Source organism: Acanthopagrus latus, chromosome 11 (assembly GCF_904848185.1).
Source record: "Acanthopagrus latus isolate v.2019 chromosome 11, fAcaLat1.1, whole genome shotgun sequence".
Lineage (NCBI taxonomy): Eukaryota > Metazoa > Chordata > Actinopteri > Spariformes > Sparidae > Acanthopagrus > Acanthopagrus latus.
Genome location: NC_051049.1, coordinates 1,654,835 through 1,679,863, shown reverse-complemented (window position 1 = coordinate 1,679,863; position 25,029 = coordinate 1,654,835). Strand labels below are relative to the sequence as shown.

The 25,029-nt window shown below is 46.4% G+C and overlaps 1 protein-coding gene and 1 pseudogene across 5 annotated transcripts in view; both read left to right on the top strand.

Annotated features, from left to right (window-relative positions):
* Window positions 1-13,826, top strand: part of LOC119028681 — a 41,014-nt pseudogene extending 27,188 nt beyond the window's left edge.
* Window positions 13,827-13,877: 51 nt separating this feature from the next.
* LOC119028609 (phosphodiesterase 4D interacting protein) overlaps window positions 13,878-25,029 on the top strand; it is a 39,707-nt gene continuing 28,555 nt past the window's right edge. For 3 of the 5 annotated variants that reach the window (XM_037114799.1, XM_037114798.1, XM_037114797.1), the window contains exons 1-7: window positions 18,165-21,533; window positions 22,781-22,918; window positions 23,050-23,169; window positions 23,446-23,538; window positions 23,748-23,957; window positions 24,069-24,227; window positions 24,594-24,686. In XM_037114799.1, the coding sequence (XP_036970694.1) occupies window positions 20,271-21,533; window positions 22,781-22,918; window positions 23,050-23,169; window positions 23,446-23,538; window positions 23,748-23,957; window positions 24,069-24,227; window positions 24,594-24,686 (2,076 nt within the window). In that variant the 5' untranslated portion in view covers window positions 18,165-20,270. Of the gene's footprint in view, window positions 14,031-14,393; window positions 14,509-15,141; window positions 15,178-18,162; window positions 21,534-22,780; window positions 22,919-23,049; window positions 23,170-23,445; window positions 23,539-23,747; window positions 23,958-24,068; window positions 24,228-24,593; window positions 24,687-25,029 lie in introns of those variants that run through there. The other 2 variants (XM_037114800.1, XM_037114796.1) reach the window with 2 other exon arrangements.

The window sequence follows — 25,029 nt, the reverse complement described above, 5'->3', positions numbered from 1 at the left end:
TCTCTCCTCTCTCTCCTCTCTCCTCCTCTCTCCTCTCTCTCTCTCCCCTCTCTCCTCCTCTCTCCCTCTTCCTCCTCTCTCCCCTCTCTCCTCCTCTCTCCTCCTCTCTCCCCCTCTCTCTCCTCTCTCCTCCTCTCCCCCCCTCTCTCCTCCTCTCTCCTCCTCTCTCCTCCCTCCCTCTCTGGGAGTATCACGCTGCATCATCAACCCGAGCTCCAGGCTCTGGGCCATCCGTCACAGCCCGCCTCACTTCCGCTGGTCAGGTATCTCAGACAGGCCGGGTCAGGAGGGGGGGAAGTGGCTCCGGGACATCTGATCCTGATCCAGACCTGGAGACAGCTCCAGCCTTTTAAAGTCCAGTAAAACTGAACCTGTCCAGCTTGTGTTCCACCTGACAGAGAGCGTATAACAGTGAAGCTGCTCTGCGTGATGTAAAACTGGTTCTGTGTAGTGATGGACGGGGGCTCGTCGATTTGCCCAGGAGGCCTTTCAGTCAGGCAGGATGGATGACCCGGCCTGCCCTGAATCAGAATCTGTATTTACGACTCCCTGCTGCTACAAACTTCATGACATCAGCTGTGGTTCAATCTGAAATAGACTTTCACTCCACACACACTCTGGTAGCTGCAACCTTTCAGCCCGTGACTGTTCGAGTCCAGAATAGAAAACTGTGGTTTCCTCTGCAGGCCGAACACGTCCAAACCACCGCCGCGTCCTTTTTATTACTTTTCTTATTTCTGTTTGATTCTTGATTTCAGAGTCGGCGATGGAGTAATGACTTCTGAAAACTGAGAAGTTCACAAAGGTGACGGTGATCGCTTGAAAATAACAGTGAACCCAGCTCCCAACTTCTGCCATATCACCGTTTTTTAAAGCTTTTGAGGCGGAATAAGAACAGAATTGTCTTGGGAATACAAACAGTGAGCGTGGATAAGATTGATGCACATGTGAGCTTTGTTGTCAAACTTAAAACTCTTAAATCCGCATGTTGTTGTGATTCTTGTAGAAGCTTTAACTGCTTCTAGCTTCTGAGATGACGTCGGTGGATGGACACGTTAGTCACTACTGATTTTTGAAGACTGAATCTTTATTGTCACTCTGCAAAACAATGAAACAGCGAAGCATCTCCCTGAGTGTAGTGTTAGACAGATGCAGTAATAAAAAATACAGTAACTTTGATACTGAAGGATTGAAAAGATACCAAAGAAAAAAGATTTGTAGGAGATGAGTAGATATTTACATTTCTTAGGGCAAAGTCATGATCCAAAACCAAGAAGAATGTCAGAGCGATGAATTCAAAGGTGTTTATAAAGAAAGAACCAAACGATCACTGGAGTCAAAACGTTTCCCAACAGTGTGGAAGCCTGTGAATAAACACAATGATTGCAAGAACAATGTCACAACAGTTCACAGCCAAAGGTTTAAAGATGTTTTGTAGTGAAGCAGACACTGTGGGACGGATGTGATCACGCTCGGTATCAGTAACAGGGATGAGGACGGATGGGCGATGATGGCGACTGGTGGAGGAATGAAGTGGAAAAGTAAAGAACGGGGGAACAGAAAGGGAGAACTGAACAGCAGAGGACCAGCAGGTACAATCAGGTTCAGCAGTACAGGAAGTTGTTGGAAGTGTTCTGGCTTCCTCGGGTCACATGGCGAGAACAGAAACATTTGGCGGTGATGAAGACTCGAGTGTACGCGGATCTCAAAGCCTCTCTGTGATTTCTGCCGCAGCCTCGAGGAACTCTAACAAGGTTTTCTTGTTATTTATGTCCGCTGCTTCCTCCCAAACAGCCTTTAATGTGATTTCATTCAGAACTGCGTGTCAGCCGAGATGATTTGCCGGCAGGCTTCGGTTTCATACAAATGAGCAGCGCGTTTGATCCTGTGTTATAAAGTTGAGTTGGCTCGTCGTCTGTGCTGCAGAGAAGAGGTGAATAATCTGCAGCCACAGTCGGTCTGAGAGCGTCTGGAGTCAGCGTGTTCCTGCGCTCTGCTGTTAAAGAGCTTCAGATCCTGTTTTGCTTCATGCCTCTTGTGCTCTTGGCATCATTAAAGCAAAACAATGGCGTTCACAGTAAATAGTCATGGAAACGCAGAGAGGCGCTGCAGCTAAACACAGAGATCAGCCAGGAGTCTGCTCAGCAGCGTGACGGCCGCAGACTGCACGCAACACACCTCGTCGTGACCTCGTCTTTTAGTTCAGTCGTTTCTCTGCACACTACGGGACGTACGCTTCGCTTGTACACCAACAAAACCACCTCAGACGGTCGGAAAATAAACCTCAGTGTGTGTAGATGCTGCTGAACTCAACGTGTCGATTCGTTGGAAGCTAACGCGTCACACAGTCGGGTGTTTTTTTGTTTATTTTGTCTGATCTTTTCCTCGCTGGAAAAGAGTGAAACCTTCGACTCCATCGGTGCAGCTCCATCCCAACAATCCCTGATGGGAGGCTGGCACGGAGCGAAAGACTCTGCACCGATCTGCCCTCCGCTGCCACCTCCCGCACAAAACACACCAACCCTCACACATGCACAGCTGCTGCCGCCACATCTGGGAGTGATTTCATTAAAACCAAAGAGTGAGAGAAAGTGAGAGGATCAAATCTACAGAACCGTCTTCTGTCTGCGTGACACAGAGATCTGCTGTCTTTACTTTGTTCCCATCAGACTTATTGTCAGTGAGAAGTTTCAACTTGATTCTTGACTGATTTCTTTCTTCAGACTTGCTTCATCATAACATTACCAGTAGACTTAAAGGAACAGTTCACTCAAAAGTGAAAGTTCAGTCACCGTCTCTTCACCCACATGCTGATGGAAAGACAAAACATTTTGTGACTGAATGTAAAACAGCCGCAGCCCGTCTGAAGTCGGCTGCACGTCCAGGCTGTGAATATCGTCTCCTCAGATCAGTTTGTGATCTCGGGGCTTCGACAGAGTTGGATTACAGCAAATATCTGGTTCTGTCACCACAAACTTCTCCTCGTAACACGACAGTCAGCTCACAAACGGGTAATCTGGTTGTGATATCACACATACTGTAGAGATGTTAAAGGAGCAGTCTGTAGAAAGATCTTCTATTGGCTGAATTTTCTTCTGCCTAAATAAACAAACTCTCTTTATTTTCATGACTAAAACTGAACACAATTTATACTGTGTTACTTTGTTTAAATGGGTGCTGTAGCTCAGGAGGTAGAGTAGTAATAGGAAGGTCGCTGGCTTGAATCCCCGGCTCCTCCTAGCTGCATGTTGTAGTGTCCTTGAGCAAGACGATGAACCCCAAGTTGCCACTTTTCAGGGTGATATTCATTAATGCACACTGGAAAGCCATACATTTTACCTCAGCAGGGTGATGTCACTGATTGATTTGGATTCAGAGCTTCACTTTGTTCTTTTATGCCAGATAACTTTGCATTAAACATTTTATGATATTCAGTCTCCGTGCTTCTTCTGCTGACACTCCAGACTGGTTCTGTACTTCATTACATCACTATGTATTTCGGTCGGGTTCAGCAGCCAGCCTTTTAAATTTTCTGCTTGATAAATTTTCCCTAATAAATAAATCTGGGGGCCGTGTTTTTCTCTGAACGTCGGCCCGACTGTTTTGTACATCGTTACGAGGCCGCGTGGTGCGAGCAGGAACGACTATTCACTGGAAAACAGAAATGGAAATAAATCTAGTTCCATCTCAGAAAGAAAAAACAAAATAAATTGGGTTTTTTACACACTTGTTAAAAGTTTCTTGATGCTTTCAGCTCAGTTTTTGTTAACAGAGTGAGAACAGCAGCACGTGGCCTCCTCCCCCTCGTTAAGATATTTTTAAGGGGTGAAGTGAAACATAATCTGCAGCGGGGACTTTGGCATCGAGCGTAATTTTATTATGAACATTTGCACTGAACCCAAATTATATGGATCCAGTGTGTGTGGTCAGAATTAATACGGCTCGCAGTCTGTGTGCCATACTTACTAATAACAGCGGTGTGACCTCTGCAGTCTGCAGTAGCCAGCTGTCTGACTCATTAAACCTTCTTTCAAAAGTATTAAAGAAACCGATCTGAGCTGTGGTGAAGTTTACAACGCTCCTTTTATCTGACGACTCAGTCTAATATCAAAGAGTCCGGTGTGAAACTTTAACTTGGTCATCAGGTGTTGAGATGCTCACAGTTTTGGAGGAGAGAGTCTGGTCCAGATCCAGACCTTCTGGAGGAATAAACACCTGGAGTCTCATCAGATTCTGCTCTGATCCGGAGCTGTTAACTGACAGGAGATGAGCTCAGAGATCGTTACTTACCTTCTGGGATTAAAAAGTGGATTTATCTTCACTCCTGTTGATCAACCTGACTGCAGCAGTGATGGAGGCGACCTCCGCTGTCCGGTGTTATACGTAACGCCACAGAGAGAAGATGGAGAACCAGAGTCCAGTCAGAGACACACACTCGATGCTAACGTTGCTCGCTGTCTTATCTCGCTAACGCACAGTAAAGTACACAAACCGTCCTGCAGTCAAACTCACTTCGCTGGTGGTGAACGTAACTTTAAACAGTTGCCGCTGCTGATGGAAATCCACCTGACGTGACGGACGAGGGAATGTTTTAACGCAATTCAACAACATGCAAATCCTACATATTGTATCATTACGGTGAGAATAATAACGGATGGTGTGCGGTGGATTATTATGTTCCTTAGAGCTAAAGTTCACTGAGCACAAGATTTGTCACGATGGCAGCAACACATCTCACCCTCGTTAAATAATTCAGAGTACAGGTACTTTCCAAGTTTCTGAATTACTGTGCTGACAGTAAAGTAAACTGACCTGACTTGACGTTTAATGTATAAAACTTCGCTGCAGCATCCACTCAGTGTGTCGCCGTCCTCTCTGTCCAGGACTTTAATTACCTCCGGGGGATATTTTTAGTGGCTCTCTTGACGCTTTAATTAGGTTTACAAATGATAATTTTTAACCACCGTGTCTACCGAGGACCGTGGCAGCACAATAAACACAATCAGACGTTCCCCTGCAGAACTGCATTAGAGGTTTGGCACCGCGGGAGAGGGGAGGCTGGAAAATGTCGAGCTAGCTGGCATCAAGGAGCTTCTGTTACCGGTAAAGGGGGAAAACTCCCAGCGCTCTGCCAATCCCAAAACACACACACACACACACACACACACACACACACACACACACACACACACACACACACGTACATACTCACATGCAAACTCCCAATTACGCTGCTGTTCCTGCAGAGGTGGTTTTTAAACTTCTCCTCAGCACGAACATGTAGCGGTGGGAGGAGCTTTTCTTGGCTAACTGTTATGGCCGCCTCCTGCCGTGCTGCCATGGCAACAAAACAGCTGTCAGTGCGACGGGAACGGAGGGAGAGAGGCGAAAACATCTGACGTGGATCGTCCCCTGCACCCACATATTTTCAGGTCTTAATCCCTTCTGATTCTAATAACGGGCTTCGAGTTTGTTCCCAAATAACAGCCCGCGGTGGGGTAGAAAGTTTGAGCATCGTGAGCCTGGAAAAATGTTCTCATGCGCCTCTTTTTTTTTTTCCTTCTGTAGTATTGGATTATGCTCTGATGCTGGAAAAGTCCTGCAGAATTAGGATGATTTCATTTCACGGGCACGCCGTGTTGTAATAAATTCAGCCGCCTTCTCTGCGTGACCTCTGGATGAGCTGCTGCGGTCAGCGTCTCTCCGCTCCAACTCCTCGACTCCAGATTGGTTTTCAGTCTTCAGCGCACTTGTGACTAACTCCCCTCGATTGTAGAGGCCAAACAAATGATCAGTTGTGTGTGTGTGTGTGTGTGTGTGTGTGTGTCCGGTCCAATCACCGATCGGCTCTTACAGCACGAATCCCACAGCAGATGACAACCCAGAAATCTCATCTGGTTTGATTTCTGGGAGGATTGTTGTGGTTTCTGTGTTTTCTAACTCCGTCAGATTGAGACGGTTATAAAATGTTGTCATCAGCAATATATTCCTGCTTCATTCTCTCCGCTCGATTATTGCTTATTGACAAATAGCCCTCGCTAATGTGTTCGGTAGTTGGCCAGTGCTGCTCCCTCAGGCGGTCCCTGAAGACTCTGTAAGTGTTCTGGAGGTTAGAAGTCGACTCGGCCAAAAGTATGTGGACGGCGAACGCTGCAGTCGAGGTCGCATATTTATCCACATTGTTTTAACACACTGTGTATTTAAAAGCTGCACAGTTTATCTACAAGTGCACAGGTCATGTCAGTGTTGGTGCAGTGCTGAGGCAGAATCAATACGTTAGATGAGTCCTGATAATCTGATCAAACCTGAGTACAAAATATAATCCAGTGAAAACAATTTATCAAACAGCTTCTCAGTCTCCTGTTCTTGTATTTTCTAAATCTGGTTTGAATCTGTTGGTTGGACTGAACAAGACGTTTGAAGGTTCTCGAGTTCCAGGAAATTCTGATGGATGTATTTTTCATGATTTTCGGACATTTCTGACTAATATTAAACAATAAGTCAATAAGTAAAAGTCATTAAAGATTATAAATCATAAGTAAGTTGCAATTGAGAGTTTCTAGTCGTTTTCTGACAGCTTCTCTTGTTGTTGGCCAAAATATGTAATAAAAGGACAAAATCCCCTTTTTAAAACTGGACAGTTTATAAACTGACTTATTAAAATTTAAACTGATCTTGGTCATAATCTGAAGTGTATGTTACAGCAGCACAGTTCTTTGGGTTCAGAAAAATACTTCTAAATGTTTGAAAGTTCAAACTAAAAACAGAATGTTAAATTGTTTTTAAAGATGAATCTTTTCACACTGTTCTGATGTTAAAACCCATCCAGAGATAATCCTCTGGTTTTACGTGTATTTACCTCGAAGCCTTCAGTCTAGCAGTTGTTACTAAGATCGTAATCTGACTTTTTACTTCTTTTGTTTGTTCTCACGTCATCATTTGTCTATTTAGATCTCCAGAAAATACTAAAAATGCGATTTACGCTTAAATAAAAAAGGAAGGAAAGTTGACAGCTATCTTCTGACGGATGTGCAGCTAACGAGAAACATCTGCAGTCATAATCCTGGCGGTCTTAATCAGTTACTCAGACTAATTAGTGTTGAATATAATAAAAAGAGAAAACACACATTAGCTGTCGGGGGCCCTGTTGAGATTAGGAGGCCCGTTGAGGTCTTAATCCAGCCAGAAGGTCTTCAGACTTTCAGTGTGTTGGTGCAGCATTTATTACAAATGAGAAGTGCCTCATGATGAAGCTATGTGCATGTGTTTTCTCTTCTATCTGAGCAGCTCTCATGTGCATGCGTGCACAGAATGTGAATACATATGTTCCTGCATTCAGGCCATATGCTGCGTGTAGCTGTAATCTGCAGCCAGTGGATCTCAGACCTGAGCGCCTGCACACGTTGGCCGGGCCTGCATGTGTGATCAGCGCAGCATTCCTCAGGTGACAGCCGCAGGGCGAACAGCTTCTTTAAATAGCCTGGGATCGCCGCCGCGCTATGAGAGCTGCAGACACGCCGAGGACCTCCGAGAGCTCGGGTGCGAGCTGCAGCGCCGCCCGGTGGTCGGAGACGGATCTGTGTCAGGGACATGTTTACAAACAAGGATCATAACTTGGGAGGTTATTGTTTATATCTGACTTTATAGTCTGTGGAGCAGGAGGGACGATAACTCTGCTGTCATCAGGACGGGCTCCTCACTGAGTGAACGGTTTGTAGTGGCGACATCAAGGATCTTATGTTTCCTTAACTCGTTTACATCTGACCTTTAGTTTTGTTCATTTGCAGATGAAAAGATGTCAAAACAGCAACATTTTTTAAGACGTCCATAGGTCATCATAAAACATTGTTTATCAGCTTTCCAAAAACTTTATTTTAATATGCTTTTTTTGGATCATCCTCATAACGAAATCCAGTCTTTGAAATGCTGTGAAACAATGAACTGTAAGACAAAGGAATGAGGAGGAATCTCTGGCAACAAACATTCCCGTCAAGATTATTGAATCTCATCTCATCATGGAGCTGAACGAGAGAGCAACATGTTTTATTTCAGGCAGTCAGATTTCTTGTGTCGCTCTGTCCTGATCATCTTCAGTCGAAGTCAGAGGAAGGTGGAGAGGTTTGGTGTGAAGGAGGAGTGTTTTTAGGAATCTCCTTCTTCTTCTTTTCCTGTTTTCCTTCAGTCTATATCCACGGTGTTCCAGCAGCTGTCCGTCAGCTCTGCTGCTCAGCAGTTGTCCTCTGTCTTTTCATATTAATAGATCATGTGCCGCTCACGTCTCTCTTACACCCTTCAGACTGGGGACTTCAGTGGAGCTGTTCTCTCGATCTGTCATCTCTGTGTTTTACGGTTTGGTAAAGTTTAGGCAGCTAAAATGACTCGGTTAAGTTTGGAGGAAAATTATGCTCTCGGTCGCGAGCTGTTGGTGTGAGACGGGACGCAAACAGCTGTGTTTACAGAACCAAACCAGTCTCTTCCCACGAGGGAATGCAGCAAAGAAAAACACACATCGTCATCCTTCTGCTGTCGTTGTGATGAGTGGAGATTCTTCAGACTGACATACAAACAAGGTAGTTTCTCTGACGAGGACAGTCGGTCCTCATCATCCAGTCAACCATCCTGATTACACAGCCAGTAAACTGTAGTAAAACTCACATTCACACGTCTGACTGAGGCTCCTACAGCAGCTCTGCACTTGTGCCTGTTATCAACACACTCTCTCCTGTCTCAGATTCTTGGCATGACTTCCTCGTGGTAAAAAAAGGAAACATCCCCCTCCCCACCTCCATAATCCCCTCCTGCCTGCCTGTGTGCCATCCCAGACTCTCCTGAAACAAATCCAAACGGAGAGGAGCTCCCTGTCCCACTCATGTTTGGATTCTGAGACAGCAGTACACAGCAGAGACCCGATCTGTGTTCAGAATCATCGGGACAGTTTGGTTGTTCAGTCTCAGAATCAGCCCTGTCTCTTCACGTATTATGTTGTTCTAAATGGGGGGCTGCGATGCCCCTGCAAAAAGACCCACCTGTCATCATGTCTAACTCTGGTTTCCGCGGTTGTCCGCACTATCTCGCAGCACCTGAACGACCTGAAGAAGGAGAACTTCAGCCTGAAGCTCAGATCTACTTCCCTGGAGGAGAAGATCCAGCAGAAGTTTGAGGAGAGCAGTGATGACGTGCACAGGAGGGTGAGTGAACTCTGGGTTAGCATGAAATGAAATGATAAAAAATCTCTGTGTCCTGTCTTACTTGATGCACTTCTGAGGTTTTCATGCTGTGCAGAGCAGTCAGAGCCTGCAGGGTTTGTGTCCGGACACTTTACTGGTTCTGACAGCAGGTCTCAGCTGCTCTGCAGCAGCTCATACTAACTGTCAGTCAGGACTTTCTGTCTGCGAGGATGACTGAAGACTCAGAGAGGAAGCTGAGCAGCTGCCAGTCCCTGCAGAGTAATTAAGTACATTCACTCAAGTACAGTACTGCAGTTCTGCTCCCTTTATACTGCAGTTCAAAGGCTGATGTTGTTCTTTTTATATTGTACAGGTTTAGTATGATCATACAAAATAAGCAAATACATGATGTGACTAATAGTGGAGCATTATCAAAACCACAGAACAGTTCTGGAGCTTCACAGTGAAACTGAGTTGCAGCATTCTGCTGACAACTGAAGCAGACTTGATTTGAAAAGAAAAAACAAGAAAAAAAAACATGAAATGGCTCCATACAGCTCGTCTGCTGTGATCACAGTCTCTGAAAGCTCAGAGGTTCATAAACTGATTGAAGAAGATTGTTTACACCCTGAAATCTTCACTGGAGCTGCTAAGACACATCGTGGGTGCACAAGCTCAGCTGAGTGAGGTTGTAAATAACCTCCTTCCAAAGTAAATTTGTGATCTTGTGTTTCTGGTGAGGAGACAGTGGACTGTTCCTTTGAAGGAGCAATATGCAAGAATTTACCACCTGTTAAAACACACAGTAACCAGTTAATGCTGCTAACTGTAGCTGCTGTTAACTTGTTAGCTCAGTTAGCAGCTAGCATTCCAGACGTGGAGCAGTGGGGGAGTGTTGGTGCTGTTCAGAAGTACACTGGATCCAGGAGGTTTTCAGGCCCAGGACAGCCAGAGGACGCTCACAGGGGACCCAACGTCAAAAAGTTGTTTATTCACATTATGATGAGAATGATGTGAGTCCCTCACAGTTGACTCGAACCGACATCTCTGCATCCTCGACCGGGTTCACTGCAGACAGTGTTCACTGAGTTCTCGCAGACAGAAACACAACATCTCATTACTGAAGGAGGAAACATCAACCTGCACGGACAAAAAATAAAATGTGTTGGCTGTCAGGTCGGATGAAGGGCAGCATGGTGGATCTGAAGAGACCCACATGTCTGCAGCATCCGTCTGACCTGTTTTCTGTCGGCTGCTAGACCCGATGACCTACATTGTGTTGTGCTCGCAGCCCTCAGGCCTGCTGTTTGCATGCATGCGTGCACAGTTTATTTCCAGGAACGCACACTGGGAACATGTATACATGTTGCATGTGAGCGGCGCTGCACGTACAGTAGAAGCCCATCACCTGCATTGTGTGTCAGTATGTCAGTAACCGGACCTGCTGCTGAACATGAAGCTCACTGCAGGAGCTCTGAACTGTAACTCCTCACTGATGCTGCGGGCAGATAAATCACTGCAGCCACAAATCTGCACGTGAGGAGCTGTCGGTCCAGTTCAGTCCGGTTTGTTGCTGCGTTCAGAGCCAGAAGTTAAAAGTGGAGGTGTTGCTGGGTGCAGGGGGGAGGATGGGAGGAGGAGGAGGTTGGGGGAGAGTGGTATTACACCGGGGGAGGGGGGGTGGGGTGCAGAGGAGACACATATAGCAGGTGCTCATATCCCCACCAGCTATTTATAGTGGTGTAGAGATCCCTGAAGTCCAGGTCAGCACGTGCAGCTGAAGCTCATTTTGTGTCCCTCTGCAATACAGAAACTCCATATGAAAAATGATGATTTTAATGCTAATAGATGAATTAGCTTATTTTGCATGACTAAATAGACTAAAAGTAAACAATAGTTTTCCTCTTGCTGAGTCTGTTAAATGTTTCTGGGACATTTTGGACTCAATCATTATGTTAGTATCCAGGCTAATGTCCCACTGAGACAATCATTAAACAGCGATTTACTGCAGGTTTCTTATCGTTTTCTTTAATGAATCTCTTCCAGAACATCGAGTTGAAGGTTGAAGTGGAGAGTCTGAAAAATGAGCTGAGGAGAAACAACAGCTTCTGGACAAAGCTCTGTGAGTATCTGAGTCCCGCCTGCATCAGAAAACCTCTGGACGTGTCCAACAAATCACTCAGCTGTAGTATATTACATCTTGACAAATATTCAGAAGTGGTTTCAAACATTCAGCTGCACAGATTTGATGAAATGCCTTCAGGGAAACCAGACAGAGAACTACAAAAACACTCTTTTCATCACTGGTGTGGTTATTTCCCATGAGCCCCTCGGTGCTTCAGACCCCGGGCGCCCTCGGGGACCCGCCGGTCTCTCATCACACGCGAGCCCGCCAGCCTGCAGACTCACCTAGCTATCACAACACACACTAAGCTCTGAGGAATGCCATGTATGGGCCGAGCACTGAAAGGCTTTTGAAGAGGATGAAGTGGCTGTGTGTGCTGGGACGCAGGACGGAGCTGGTGAGGAGGTGGAGGGGTTTTGTTTTGGAGGGTGGAGGGTGGAGAGAGAGGTTGGAGCAGGCGGAGTAAAGGGCAGAGGTGTCTCGTGGTTTGTTGCGTTGCTGAGTCGGAGACTATCTGAGCTGTAGCACCTGTCTGTGAGGCAGCTGTCCTCTGCAGACTCTCTCATTCACAGCAGGACGACACTGAGTGTGTAAAACAAAGAATGTGTTCACTAATCATGTTTCACCATAAACAAGCTCTTAATTAAAGACTCAGCTCACAAAAGGGACTGATGACGCAGGTTACCTTGGTTTTATTTGTCCATGTTCTGAGATTTCAGACCTCACTGACAGACTTTTGCTGTTTTTATTGAGTATTTTCGGTGAGATCTGTACAACATGTTCTGTAAAGTACCTCCTTCTACCAGACCAGCTCACAGAAGCAGACTGGACTGGTACCTCTCAGTTCAGTGACTTTCCAAGAGACGTCATCACCAGGTGCAGACCAACCGGCTCTGGATGCAGTTAGAAAGACCTGCAGCCAGTCAGAGTAACAAGGAAGTATGTGTGACGTAGCTCTGAGCTAGTTAATGCACAGCTCGTTAGCTTCAAACTGAATCGTAGTTTATTATGCAGAGATCAGTGTGAAACCCAGCCTGCTGCTGTTTGTATAACCATCAGCTCGTCTCTACAACTCTAGTGAGAAAAAGCTGAATGAATCAAAACGGAGCTGAGAGTGTTTGAGCAGCGTGGGATGTGTTCTGGGTCAGTGCTGAGCTGTTACCTCTCTCTGTGCTGCCGTCTGATAAATAAACTCTGTGGACTCAGTTTATCGTTGGAGCTATTAACAGAGCTGCACTGATAGATATGAGGAGGAAATGTGACCTTCTGGCCTGGTGGAGCTGCTGAGAGGTGGAGCAGTGACAGACCAACTTCACTCCCAGACGTTTCCCTGCTTTTGTTATCACCTGTTTGTTTCCAGATCATCTCAAAATCATCTAGTTCTCAAACTGCTTCCTGCTCTGATGTGTAACTACATGAGAGGAATCAGTTTTAAGTGGAGGACGGAGACGTTATCAGAGTCTGTGAGTCCTCTGGGACGGACTCCTGCTAACGACACCGTGATCTCAGTGACCAGGACGTGAATTAATAATGAGTGTTTGTTGTCTGCGAGGAGAAGAAGCCAATGAAACGAACCCATCTGCCTGCGAAGTCAGCAGGTTTTAAAAAGCATTCATTTATTATTTATTGACTCGGCTCTCTGCAGCCCTCCTACACTGGATTTAGTATGAAAGGTTTCAAAATAAGATTTATTTTGGCTGAAGGAGGCTTTTCATTTTGAAATAAAATTTTTTGTGTTCAAAACCAGTGTTCATTTTTGCAGCTGTATTAGATTTAGTCATTTTTATCTGTCATAGTTTCAGTTGACTAAATTTAGTTCAGTTCAGCTTTGCACATTCCGGATTGACAGATACGTAGATCAAGACAGGAAAAAACTCCTGTAAAACTCCTGTAGACTCATGAGGAGTGTGTTTGATGGGGTTTTGAGGTGTGCCTGTCTGCGGTGTGGCCTGCTGTGTTTCATGTGAACGACAGGACGTTAGTCCTCCAACCTACACCATCTATGTTGCTTTTAAAAGTTTTGCACCTTCACCTTGTGTGTGAGGATCAGAGACACCTTCAACTTGATTATTTGCTACATAAGGAAGATTATAAAGGATTTCCTTGTAAAAGAGATTGTGAATCTCAGTGGGAATATAGTTATGACTGTATGTAACTATACATACAGATATATACATGCGTATATTCAGAAGCTTTGAGCTAAAGCCAACATTAGCCTTGAGGCTGGGCTCATTATTTGGCTGCAGCAAAGAGAGGATGTTTGCGGTAAGACTATCAGCCCACGTTTTTATTGTCAGTCATCTATTTTGAGGTCATCATCGTCTTGTCTTCATCCTCTACCACCACACAGGTCAACAGCAGAGAGCTTGTCCAATCAGAGCGAAGCCGAGCTGCAGCGCCGCCTGGAGGATCGGCAGCAGGAGATCTGCCACATGCAGGAAATCCTGGAGACCAAAGTTCAGCTGCTGCAGGAGGTAAAGTCACGATCAAGAGGTTCATGTAGTCAGCAAAGTAAGACTCAGCTCGTCCTCTAACGAGGTGATCAGCAGCATCACTGATTCGATCACTGTGTTCAGGAGGGCCGAGCTGGCACGAGACGAGGCCGAGCGGATGGCCTCGCTGGCGGACTCGGAGTCTCAGCGCTGCCTGGCTCTGGAGAGAGAGATGGTGGAGAGGATGGAGGAGAGCGGAGGCTCAGGTGGAGCGCTCACCCAGCAGAACCTGAGCGACAAGGACAGGTGAGTGTAACCACTCAGTCTTCATGGTCGTGTCGTAGCTCCTCCCTGATCTGTTGTACTGTTTCCTCACGTTAAAGAATTTATAGACGACACATTTTATTGATTAACAGAGATGAGACTTGAGATGACTTGATCTTTATATTAATAATTAGCTGCATGCATACAGTTGTGTTCTGCTGTCACTGTTGGCACTGATCCTGCTGCTGCCGGGAACAAAGACTCTGACCTACATACTGTGTCTGACAGCAGCTGTGGCTCCAGGCTGCATCCGTGACCTTCAGCGTCGACGGTTTTAACCTGTGCTGCTTCTTTCTTTCTTTCTTTCTTTCTTTCTTTCTCTCTCTCTCTCTCTCTCTCCGTCAGGGTGATCGAGGAGCTGACACAGCAGAAACACTCACTGGGTCTCCGGGTCGAGGAGCTCGAGGTCAAAGTTCACAATCTCTTCTCGTCTCTCCAGGAGAAAGGAAAAGAAGCTGAGGTATGTTTTTACCCCCGTACACTCACGTACATACACGCAGCTCGTTTCACATTCAGCTGAAGCTTAAAGTCAGAACATTTTGCTGAAGAATGAAACCCAAACAAACGTTCACTTGAATCTGTGACCCGGTCAGGTGAGCCAGGCGCAGGCTAAATACGTCCTCCTCCTCACTCTTCTATCTTTGTGCTCTGGCTCAAACCCCAGACAGGCTGACTGACGTTCATATCAAACTGTTTTTATATCCACATGTGGGTCAGTGGATCTTTGGCTGAGGCAGACGAGCTTCACACCAGCGTGAAGATGGAAAACACGTGCATGTTAAAGCCGATGAGGACGTCCCTGTATGGCTGTTCTTACATTAGAGAGGATGTAATGAAAACACCGACACGCTTACTGTCCATTTATTTTTGGCTCTAATAAAAACTGTACTCGTTACCTGATACAGCTGCTGATATTTTAGTGTTTCAGCCACACGACACATCACATAAACAGAAGCCAGGATGATATTTGATCAGAGGGAGAGGAGGGTTTGAGAGTGATGGCTGTGTTTTTATCAGCTGAGTATCACATTCGTCCTACTTGTTAATTTCAGCTTCAGTCCCGTGAGACTGACGATGTCTTCTTCCTCCACAGAGCGACGGCGAGCGGCGGGTCCAGGAACAGATGCAGGTGAGAGAAACATCTGTGACGCTGTGTGTGAATGAGACGTGATTGTGTGTGAAGATGCTTCACGACTCTCAGGCTGCTGTCTGACGGAGAGGAAGCTCCACCTGGTGGCGTCTCAGCCGCTCTGCATGTAGACGTCACTGCTCGATCTTCACCTTTCATCCACACATATCACAAGGAAATATCAGCAGCGGTTATCACTTATCACTTCTATCACACCGTCACTTCTTCTACCTCCTTAAAATTCCTCCAACACTTTCTTTTCTTCTTTATTTATTTTATCTATAAACAGCCTTTACTTGTTTCTCTCCCTCTGCTTGAACTCTACTTTCTTCGACAAACTTTTACGCAGGATAAAATCCCTAAAATTTAAAAAAGAAGGTTTTCAAGTTTGCTTCACTTTGAGTATATTTTATTTGTACACGTTAATCATGTTCAGTAAAATATCAAATGCAGGACTCATAATTAACTATTTCTTAATATCTTCTTTCTGTGCATCTTCTGCAGTGTGTTTATAGTTTTTATAAACCAGAATGTAACCTGAGCACAGATTGAATGTGTTGTAGTCGGATTAAACACATTAAATGTGAATATGCACCATTTAAATCTGAAAAAACAAACATCCAGCGGTGCAAAGTAACTAAATACATGTACTGTACAACTTTAGTAAATGTTATACTCTTCTTACTCCACTACAACCTTAGTTACCACTTACTTTAGTTACTTTAAAGCTTGTTTTTGTAAGAAAAGTAGATTTTTGCATCTCAACTCGTCAAATATCGATGTAAAGAGATGAGCAGCCGACACAAGTGAAGTGAAGGAGAGACAAAAATCAACTTCTCTTAAAAAAATAGGGTCATTTATCGATATAAAATGTAAGCAACAAATAAATAATGATTTTACAGATTAAGATCAAACTTTATTGATCACTGAGAAGACAAAAGTTTCCTGCTGCAGGAAAAGTGATGAACAAAATCATGAAATAGAAACTTGTGAGTTTTTTGGTACTTTGAGTACATTTTCCTGCTCATACTTTTGTTCTTGTAGTTAAGTTAACATTTATATGTGTGTTACTTGTAATAGAGTATTTCTGCTCTGTGATGAGTCCTTCTTCAGGTGAGTCGGCTCACACCTTCACTTCAGTCCTGCTCTTTTACTTACTCTTTCCCTGACGCCATTTTTGATTATAATCAGGCTGCTGTCTGCTGTCTGATGCTCAAACACTGACTGGCTTCATGAAGGAATCTGTGGTTTCATTTGGCGCAGCAACAAGCGAGACGTTCCGAGAGGAGGAAATCAGCAGAGACACCTCCTCTGTCTGCAGGGACGTTAATCCCGAGCTGTCACACGCTAGTATTTCTGCCACTCTGAGCAAAAATAAACAGCGGCTGAAGTCTGTCAGCGCCGTTTGGCTCTCGTCTCTGATTAGGATTAATTGATTTTTGATTGCAAGCCTCGTTCGGGCAGATCAGTGTTTTGGTGTGGTGTCTCCTGAGGCTGTCAGGGTGACAAATGTGGACAGAGGCAGGGGGAGTCAGAGGGGGAGTCAGGGGGCGTCAGCGGGGAGTCAGGGGGAGTCAGAGAGGGAGTCAGAGGGAGTCAGAGGGACTCAGAGGGGAGTCAGAGGGAGTCAGAGGGAGTCAGAGAGGGAGTCAGAGGGACTCAGAGGGGAGTCAGAGGGAGTCAGGGGGAGTCAGAGGGAGTCAGAGGGGGAGTCAGAGGGTCCAGCGGTGGTCCACACACACTGAGGCAAACAAATCAAATCACACGTGACAACAGTTGTATCAGCAAGCTGCTGCAGGAAAGATGGATGAGGACCAGTTTATCTGTGGTTCTGTATCAGGTCCAGTTTATCTGTGGTTCTGTATGAGGACCAGTTTATCTGTGGTTCTGTATCAGGTCCAGTTTATCTGTGGTTCTGTTGGAAGAAGACACAGCAAGTGAAGATCCTGAGGATCAGCTTTTACATAATCTGTTTGATTGAAACATCATGTGACTCACTGAACGAGTTTCAGAGAGTCTCCTCCTCCTCCTCCTCCTCCTCCTCCTCCTCCTCCTCCTCTTCCTCCCTCCTCCTCCTCCTCCTCCTCCTCTTCCTCCTCCTCCTCTTCCTCCCTCCTCCTCCTCCTCCTCCTCTTCCTCCCTCCTCCTCCTCCTCCCTCCTCCTTCCTCCCTCCTCCTCCTCCTTCCTCCTCCTCCTCCTCCTCCTCCTCCTCCTCCTCCCTCCTCCTCCTCCTCCTCCTCTTCCTCCTCCTCCTCTTCCTCCCTCCTCCTCCTCCTCCTCCTCTTCCTCCGTCCTCCTCCTCCTCTTCCTCCCTCCTCCTCCTCCTCCCTCCTCCTTCCTCCCTCCTCCTCCTCCTCCTCCTCTTCCTCCCTCCTCCTCCTCCCTCCTCCTCCTCTTCCTCCCACCACCTCCTCCTCCACCACCCACCTCTCTTTCACAGACAAGCATGTGGAGGCCGGAGCAGGACCGGGCGCCACTGGGAAAGGCAAGAACTCATTCCACGCCGACTATTTAGAGAATTTAATGAACCTGATGGAAAACACTCGGCCGGTTCTCTCAGGGTTGTACCAACTCGACGGAGCGTTGTGAAAAATGGAACACGTGATATTTAAAAGTAAATAAGTCGTCACAAGAAGTTTTGTTATTAATGATCCAGAGGGAAAAAAGATGTTAATCATCTGTTTGACCTCAGCTTCTGGAGATTGAATGCAGAATGTTTAATGAAGCAGATAAAAAGATAAAAGTATCCAACAATGATATTTTATTTATTGTTGCTGCATAATGTTTCATCCTGTAAGAAAAAAAATCACCACAAGCGAAACATTTTAATTCATATTTCTCAAAACCACTGAATTAAGATAAAAATGAAATGTAGAAAAAAAATGTCAAAAATGTAACAAACCAAACATAAAAACTGTAATCTCAGTATGAAAAATGAGTATTTTTTTGCATTTATCCCACAAATCTGACCGGCTGATTAAACTAACAAGAACATTAAAACAGGCCCGGCTACATATTTATTATATATACTTATTTTATCTCTATCAGTTGAAAACCACTGAAAAACTTTATAAACGAAATAAAAGCTGTTAAAATGTATTTAATGTTTTTTTCTTTAGAGAAACTTTTCATTCATATCATCATAATTACTTAAGGAAAGGGAGAAATCATGTTTGTTAAAGGGGGACAGTCCCCCCCCCCTCCTGTATAATGGTTCAGTCCAGGCTGCTGGAGGAGGTCTCACTCCTACACAGATATGGGGGACCGAAAAACCTGAAGCAAGAGGTGGACACAGAAAACAACCTGTTTTAAAACTTTATTATCAAAACACATACAGACAACAAACAGTGATATAGTATATTTTATTGAATAGCTACTTTTGCATATTTAAACATAAAATATCAGACAACATTTTAAAATGCATAAAAGTATTTCTTCTATAGTTACATCACAGATTTCATTTAATATCTGTGATGTATATTAAAATATCTGGAATTTTGATATACAGGGTTTTCTTACCTGAGTCTTAATTACACCAAACTGTCCAGTTTGCTTCATTTCTGTATTATGACGTGTACCTATATTCTGTTTGTGCCTACAGTCAGTTTTGTTTACATCTTAGTCCTAAAAATATGAAGTAAATGGCTTTTTTATTTTATTTTGTAGAGCGATTGAAATAGAAATATTCCCATTTTAAAAAGCAACATGAAAAAAATAATTCACATTTCTGTTTTAGAATGAATGTAAATGAATGTGTGCTATATTTAATTAGCCACTTTTGAGTATTTAAAAGTAAAATACCAGAAAAGATTAACTGGTGAAAACATTTGACTCTGATGTATCCAGAATATATCCACTGTGCATATTCCTGTTGTGGAAACGTGTGGAAAACATCGGTAACTAGGTCATGATCAATTTATTGTTTTGCTTGATTGAAGATCAAATAAAAAAATAAATAAAAACTTGCACTACAAAAAATAGTAACTTGTGTTAAGTAAAAAAATGAAGGACCGGATCATCAGATTATTATTATTATTATTATTAATATATTCATAATATTAAGGTGCTGCTGATTGGTCAAGCTGCCCTCTGCAGGCGGGTCTAGTTAAAGCTGCGGAGTGAGACCTCCTCTCACGCTCATGGATCTGTGTGCTCCGTCCTCTCCGCCCGGTGCTGCGGTTCTCTCCGCCGCTGCAGCTCTGACAGCTTCTCCCTCCATCCTCCGCTGCTGAGGCCGGTGAGGAGCAGCCGGACCGCCCTCCTCCTCCTCTCTGGACTCGGACCGTCTCCTCGGGTCAATCTCCGAACATCCGAACCGTCGATGAAGACGAAGCGGGTCGGGTTTTGTTCCGTGTTCGTGTCGGATCAGCTGCTGCAGCGGGGAGATGCTGTCATGAGGAGACGTCACTGATTTACACCGAGAACAGAACACGGCAGCGGGAGGATCGACTCACTGAGGAACACACGGGAACAGAACCGGACTCGATCAGACGGCACATGTTCTGCAGTTCACCAGCCGAGGAAGTGAAACCCCGCCCGAGTCACAGCAGCTGGTCACGTTGTCATGTCTGCGGGATCCGACGAGATTTGTGTCTGAGTCAGGAAAGAAAAACACTTGAAGGATGCTGATGAGCTTCCTGATCTGATCTCCAACATCCGGTAACGGCCGGTCCGGTCCTGTTCGAGCTCATCTTAAATCAGAAAAGAGGATTAATGAATCTTAAGTTTAAAATATTACGCAGTTACTCAGAAATCAGTTGAATTCAGTTTGATTTAAGCTCCAAAAAATCTGAATAATTAGATTCAGGAGTTCAGGAGCTTTTGATCGTCTCACACTGTCTTCTTCAGAGACAAGACGTCAAGTTCTGATGTCAGCGGGTCGGATCTTGACACTGGAGCTCAGAGGACGGAGGCCCAACAGGGACAAAATCTCTTTCATGTGATTTATATTTATCCCAACTTCCCAACAAAGTTTTTCAGTTTTGGATCGAAGTTTTTCTGAGAGTCCAGGAATAAGTTCTGCACCTGACCCGGCAGTTCTGTCCTGACTTCACCGATCGATCCAGAGAAACTCACGCCCGTCGTGTCCGACATGCTCGACGTGGTGAAGATGAAGGAGGCGTGCAGGATCTGCGCCCGCGAGCTCTGCGGAAACCAGCGCCGATGGATTTTCCACCCAGCAGCCAAAGTCAACCTGCAGGTGCTGCTGTCCCACGCTCTGGGCCACGAGCTGACCCGGGACGGCCGAGGGGAGTTCGCCTGCTCCAAGTGCACCTTCATGCTGGACCGCATGTACCGCTTCGACACGGTCATCGCCCGCGTGGAGGCGCTGTCTCTGGAGCGCCTCCACAAGCTGCTGCTGGAGAAGGACCGGCTGAGGCAGTGTATCGGAGGACTGTACCGGAAGAACAACGCCGAGGACGGGACCGCGGTTCCGCCCGGGCCTGTTGAACCTGAGCCGGCGTCTGAGGACTCTCCTGTGGTGGATCTGTCGGCCCTGCAGGATGTCAGATACTCAGACATGATCCAGGATGATCTGACCTACTCTGTGTACGAATCCTGGGCTGACAAGGAGGACCCCGCCCTGGACCAGCACACCCACCAACACCACCACCACCTCCTGCAGTGCCCGGCAGCAGACCCTCTCTCGGCCCAGAAGCCGAGGCGGTGCCGAGGTTGCGCAGCTCTCCGTGTTGCTGATTCGGACTACGAGGCGGTGTGTAAGGTGCCTCGCAGGGTTGGGCGCAGGAGCACATCCTGCGGCCCGTCTACCCGCTACTCAGCAACCACTCTGGGGCCCGAGGACTCCAACAAGGCCTCCGGAGGTTCTGACACTACAGTCGTCTCCTTTGAGTCCAGCTCATCTGAGTTGGACACTGATAAGACCCTGTGTGGCCAGACGAGCCCCAGCCCGGCATCGTCTGTAGAGTCTCTGGACACGGCCGTGGACGTCAGCTGCCCTCCAGCGAACCACAAAGAGAGAGAAGAAGCAGAACCAGAGGAGGCTCCAGTGAGGAGGGACACTCCGTGGGACAAACCCCCGAGTGACAGCTCGTTCTCTGGGCTGGACACGATGCTGAGCCTCCTGAGGGGCTGGGAGTACCGGCCCGTGAAGCCTCGCAGGGGCAGCAAGCTCCCAGTTCTGGTCAAAGCCAAACTGGAGCAAGGCCTGTCGCTGCCGGTCCCTCTGAGGTCGCCCTGTGGAGGGACAGTGGACTTTGGGCTGTTCCCCCATCAGACGGTACCGGAGATCGTGACCCCGTGTCCCCAGCAGGAGCTGCAGGTGGAGCTGGCAGAGATGGAGGAACAGTGGCTGGATGATTATGTGAAGTGCGGCCCATTCCGCTTTCAGCAGGTAGATGGACTGGTGCGACCTCTGAGTCCTCAATGAGTCAGTGTGGATTTTATCTGGGAAAGATAGTGACAACATTGTTCTAGTTCTCATTATTCTTTTTATTTTTGTTTCCCGGCCAAGAGAATTAAAAAGATCCAGTTTTGTTTTATAGATTGACCCAAACAAGGGACTTAGTTTCGGGATTTCTCAATTTACAAACTTACTAACTTAATTTAAACTCCTGTGAGCTAAAACCCAAAGTTTTATCCCTTTAAAAAAGAAAAAAAAAAAAAACCGGGTACAGAAGCACAGACAGTTCTAATCCAACAGTTGGATGAAGGTTCGGTCCGTGAAGAACCTCACCGGCTTGATTTCCTGTTTGAGCGTCTGCCATCAGTCCTGAACCTCTGTGGGTTTGTCGGTCTTACTCGTCGCCTTCCGCCGCTGCCGAGGCCAAACTTGCCTCCTTGATTCCCCGCGGGGGGGGGGGGGGCCTAAATGCTCGTCCTCGTCGGTATCCTAGCAACACCTCCGTTGCCGTGGCAACAGTCTCCAAGCGGGAGTGCCTCCCCGTGCGAAGGCTGCGCTCAGTCGGATCCAGTTTCATAACCTCCATTGTTATGTTAATGGTTAGTGTGACTGTGGTTCAGTGTGCCAGAGACGAGACGGCTCTGTACGTGCTGCTGTGTCGGTTCATTATCCAGCAATAAACCAACAGACCGCTCGCTGCTACCAACGAGCAGATTTACACCCTGATGACGAGTAATTAAAACTAACTGCTGGTGAAGTAGAAAACCTGACGAGACTTGATTTAAAACAGAGAAACAACGGAAGAAACAGATCACAAACTCTGAACACATCTTAACGATGTTTTCACTTCAGTGAAATAACAGTAAATTCGGAGCTTGATTTGTAGGAATGTAACTGTTACGTTTTCTTTCTCAACTCTGTTGTTTTCGGGCCGAGGTGAAACAGCTGTAGAAACGTCTGCACATACAGATCACAGCTTCCCAGAGTGCCGAGTGACATCACCTCATTACACAGATCACAGAACCAAAAAAACAAGGAAGTCAACAAACACGCCGTCCTGGCAACAGCCGCTTCCTCAGGAAGTCATCCAGCAGTGACCTGACATCACCTTCCACTCTCGCTCCGTCACAAACACGACAGCTGCAGGACGCAGACGAATCCGTCAGCAGGCCTTCAGATCGATAATGTGATGGTGTTGCTATATGTCCTCATCACTGTTTTGTTCCCGTGTGTTTCAGAGGCTGATCGATGAGCAGCAGGGTCAGCTCAGTCAGTACGAGAGCGCTGCGGGTCAGTGTGTCGGCGAGCTGCAGAAGGCCCAGGACCAGGTCCGCTCGCTGCAGGCCAAGATCAGAGAGAGCGAGACCAGGAACCAGGTACAGACCAACCCCCCATCCGCCCACCTCCAGACCGACATCATCCATCTGAGTCTGCTCTTACATAGTGTGTGTGTGTGTGTGTGTGTGTGTGTGTGTGTGTGTGTGTGTGTGTGTGTGTGTGTGTGTAGAAGCTGCAGGAGCGGCTCGGTGAGATGGAGCTGGAGCTGCGATCAGCTCAGGAGGAAGCTCAGCGACAGGAGAGAAACATCCAGAACATTACTGACACCGTCAACTCCAAGGAGGCACAGGTACTGAGGGATCGATAGAGACAGAGAGGGACAGATTGATTGATCGATTGATTGATTGATTGATCGATTGATATAAAAGCAAACAGCTGAGGAAGAAGGAACAAATGAGGGCAGATGGGAAGCGGAACGAGGGAGGAAGGAATATACAAAAACAGCTCTATGAAGGACAGTGCACAGTTTCATGTTATAACTGTGTGTGTGTGTGTGTGTGTGTGTGTGTGTGTGTGTGTGTGTGTGTGTGTGTGTGTGTGTGTGTGTGTGTGTGTGTGTGTGCAGGCTGCAGAGCTGTATCGGGTGATTGAGGAGCAGAATAAGATGCTGTGTTCTCTCAAAGAGCTCGCCAACCGCAACCAGCTGCAGCAGCTGCAGGTTTGTCTTCACATCTGTGACCCACAGAACATCTTTGTTATATACAACACAGCACTGATTTATAATGAAATTTACAATACAATTGTTAGAATAAATTGTTGCAGCTCGTCTTCAGTCTGGAGTTTAACCACCATTTTAAATCACTTCTCTTTCGTCTCTCCTTTCTGTCCTTCTGTGTTTGTCCGTCTCTCGTTCTCTCCCCTCTGCAGGCGTCCGGTGCTGAGAGTATCCGAGGTCAGGGTGAGGTTCTGGCTCTGCAGGCGTCTCTCTTCCAGGCTCAGCTGGAGCTGCAGGCCGATCAGCGGGCCCAGCAGCAGGCGTCCAGGACGCAGGAGGACCTGAGCCGAGCCCTGCAGAGGCTGGAGACGGACCTGCAGGGGGCGCTGCAGCACAGGAGGGAGACGGAGAGGCACAACCAGGTGAGGAGGAAGTTCAAATGTAATATCTATCCATCACACCTGTCGGTTTATTAGCACCTCTTTTGTTTTTTGACTGACTAATCTCCCCTGGTCGTGACCCTGTGTGTCCAGGACCTGCAGCTGGCTCTGGAGAAGGCTCGGTCCGCCCTGCAGGAGAGAGAGGAGCAGCTGAAGGAGGCTGAGCAGGAGCGACGGAGGCAGGACGAGGAGAGAGAGAAGACCATCAGAGTGCTGAGGACGTCCCTGCTCACCAAAGAGCAGCTGATAGAGGTCAGACACAGACGGAGGCAGATCCTCTGCATGCTCCACATACCAGACAGAAACCCACAGCTGCAGCTCCTCTGACGACCACGGGAGGAAAAACTCAAACTCACTGAGCCGAAGTGACGCAGATGTTCCACATTTGTCGATGATTTCACTTCCTCTAATGAGGTCACTTTGTTTACTTGACTGAGGTGGTTTCACCCTATTACACAGTTAGTCATCCACTATCTGATAAATCTTACTCTAAAATTTGAAAGGGTGACCACACACACACACACACACACACACACACACACACACACACACACACACACACACACACACACACACACACACACAGTGTCAGTGCACTGACTGCTTGTTGTCACTCAGGACTGTGAGCTGCTGGAGGATCCGAAGGAGAAGAGAGACTCTCTGCTTCAGAAACTCCGCCAGCGAATCAAGGAGAGAGACCGAGCCCTGGAGGTAAACAACACACACACACACACACACACACACACACACACACACACACACACACACACACACACACTGAGACACACTGAAGGTCATCCAGTACATCCTGTGAGCTAATTTTGTCTTGAGTCCGGGGTATAAACACTGTGACAGCCTCATGTTTTCAGCTCCAAACACAAAGTAAAACCAAACCTGATTCGTTCCTGTTTTACTTCACTTTTTATAAATAATGTATCATTGAGTCAGTGCCTCTGGTTCTGCAGCCTTTTATTAAAAGCATCCTTTTTTTAATTCTTAAAAGAGCCATCTACAAACATACAACTACATTAACCTCAAACAATAACTAAACCAG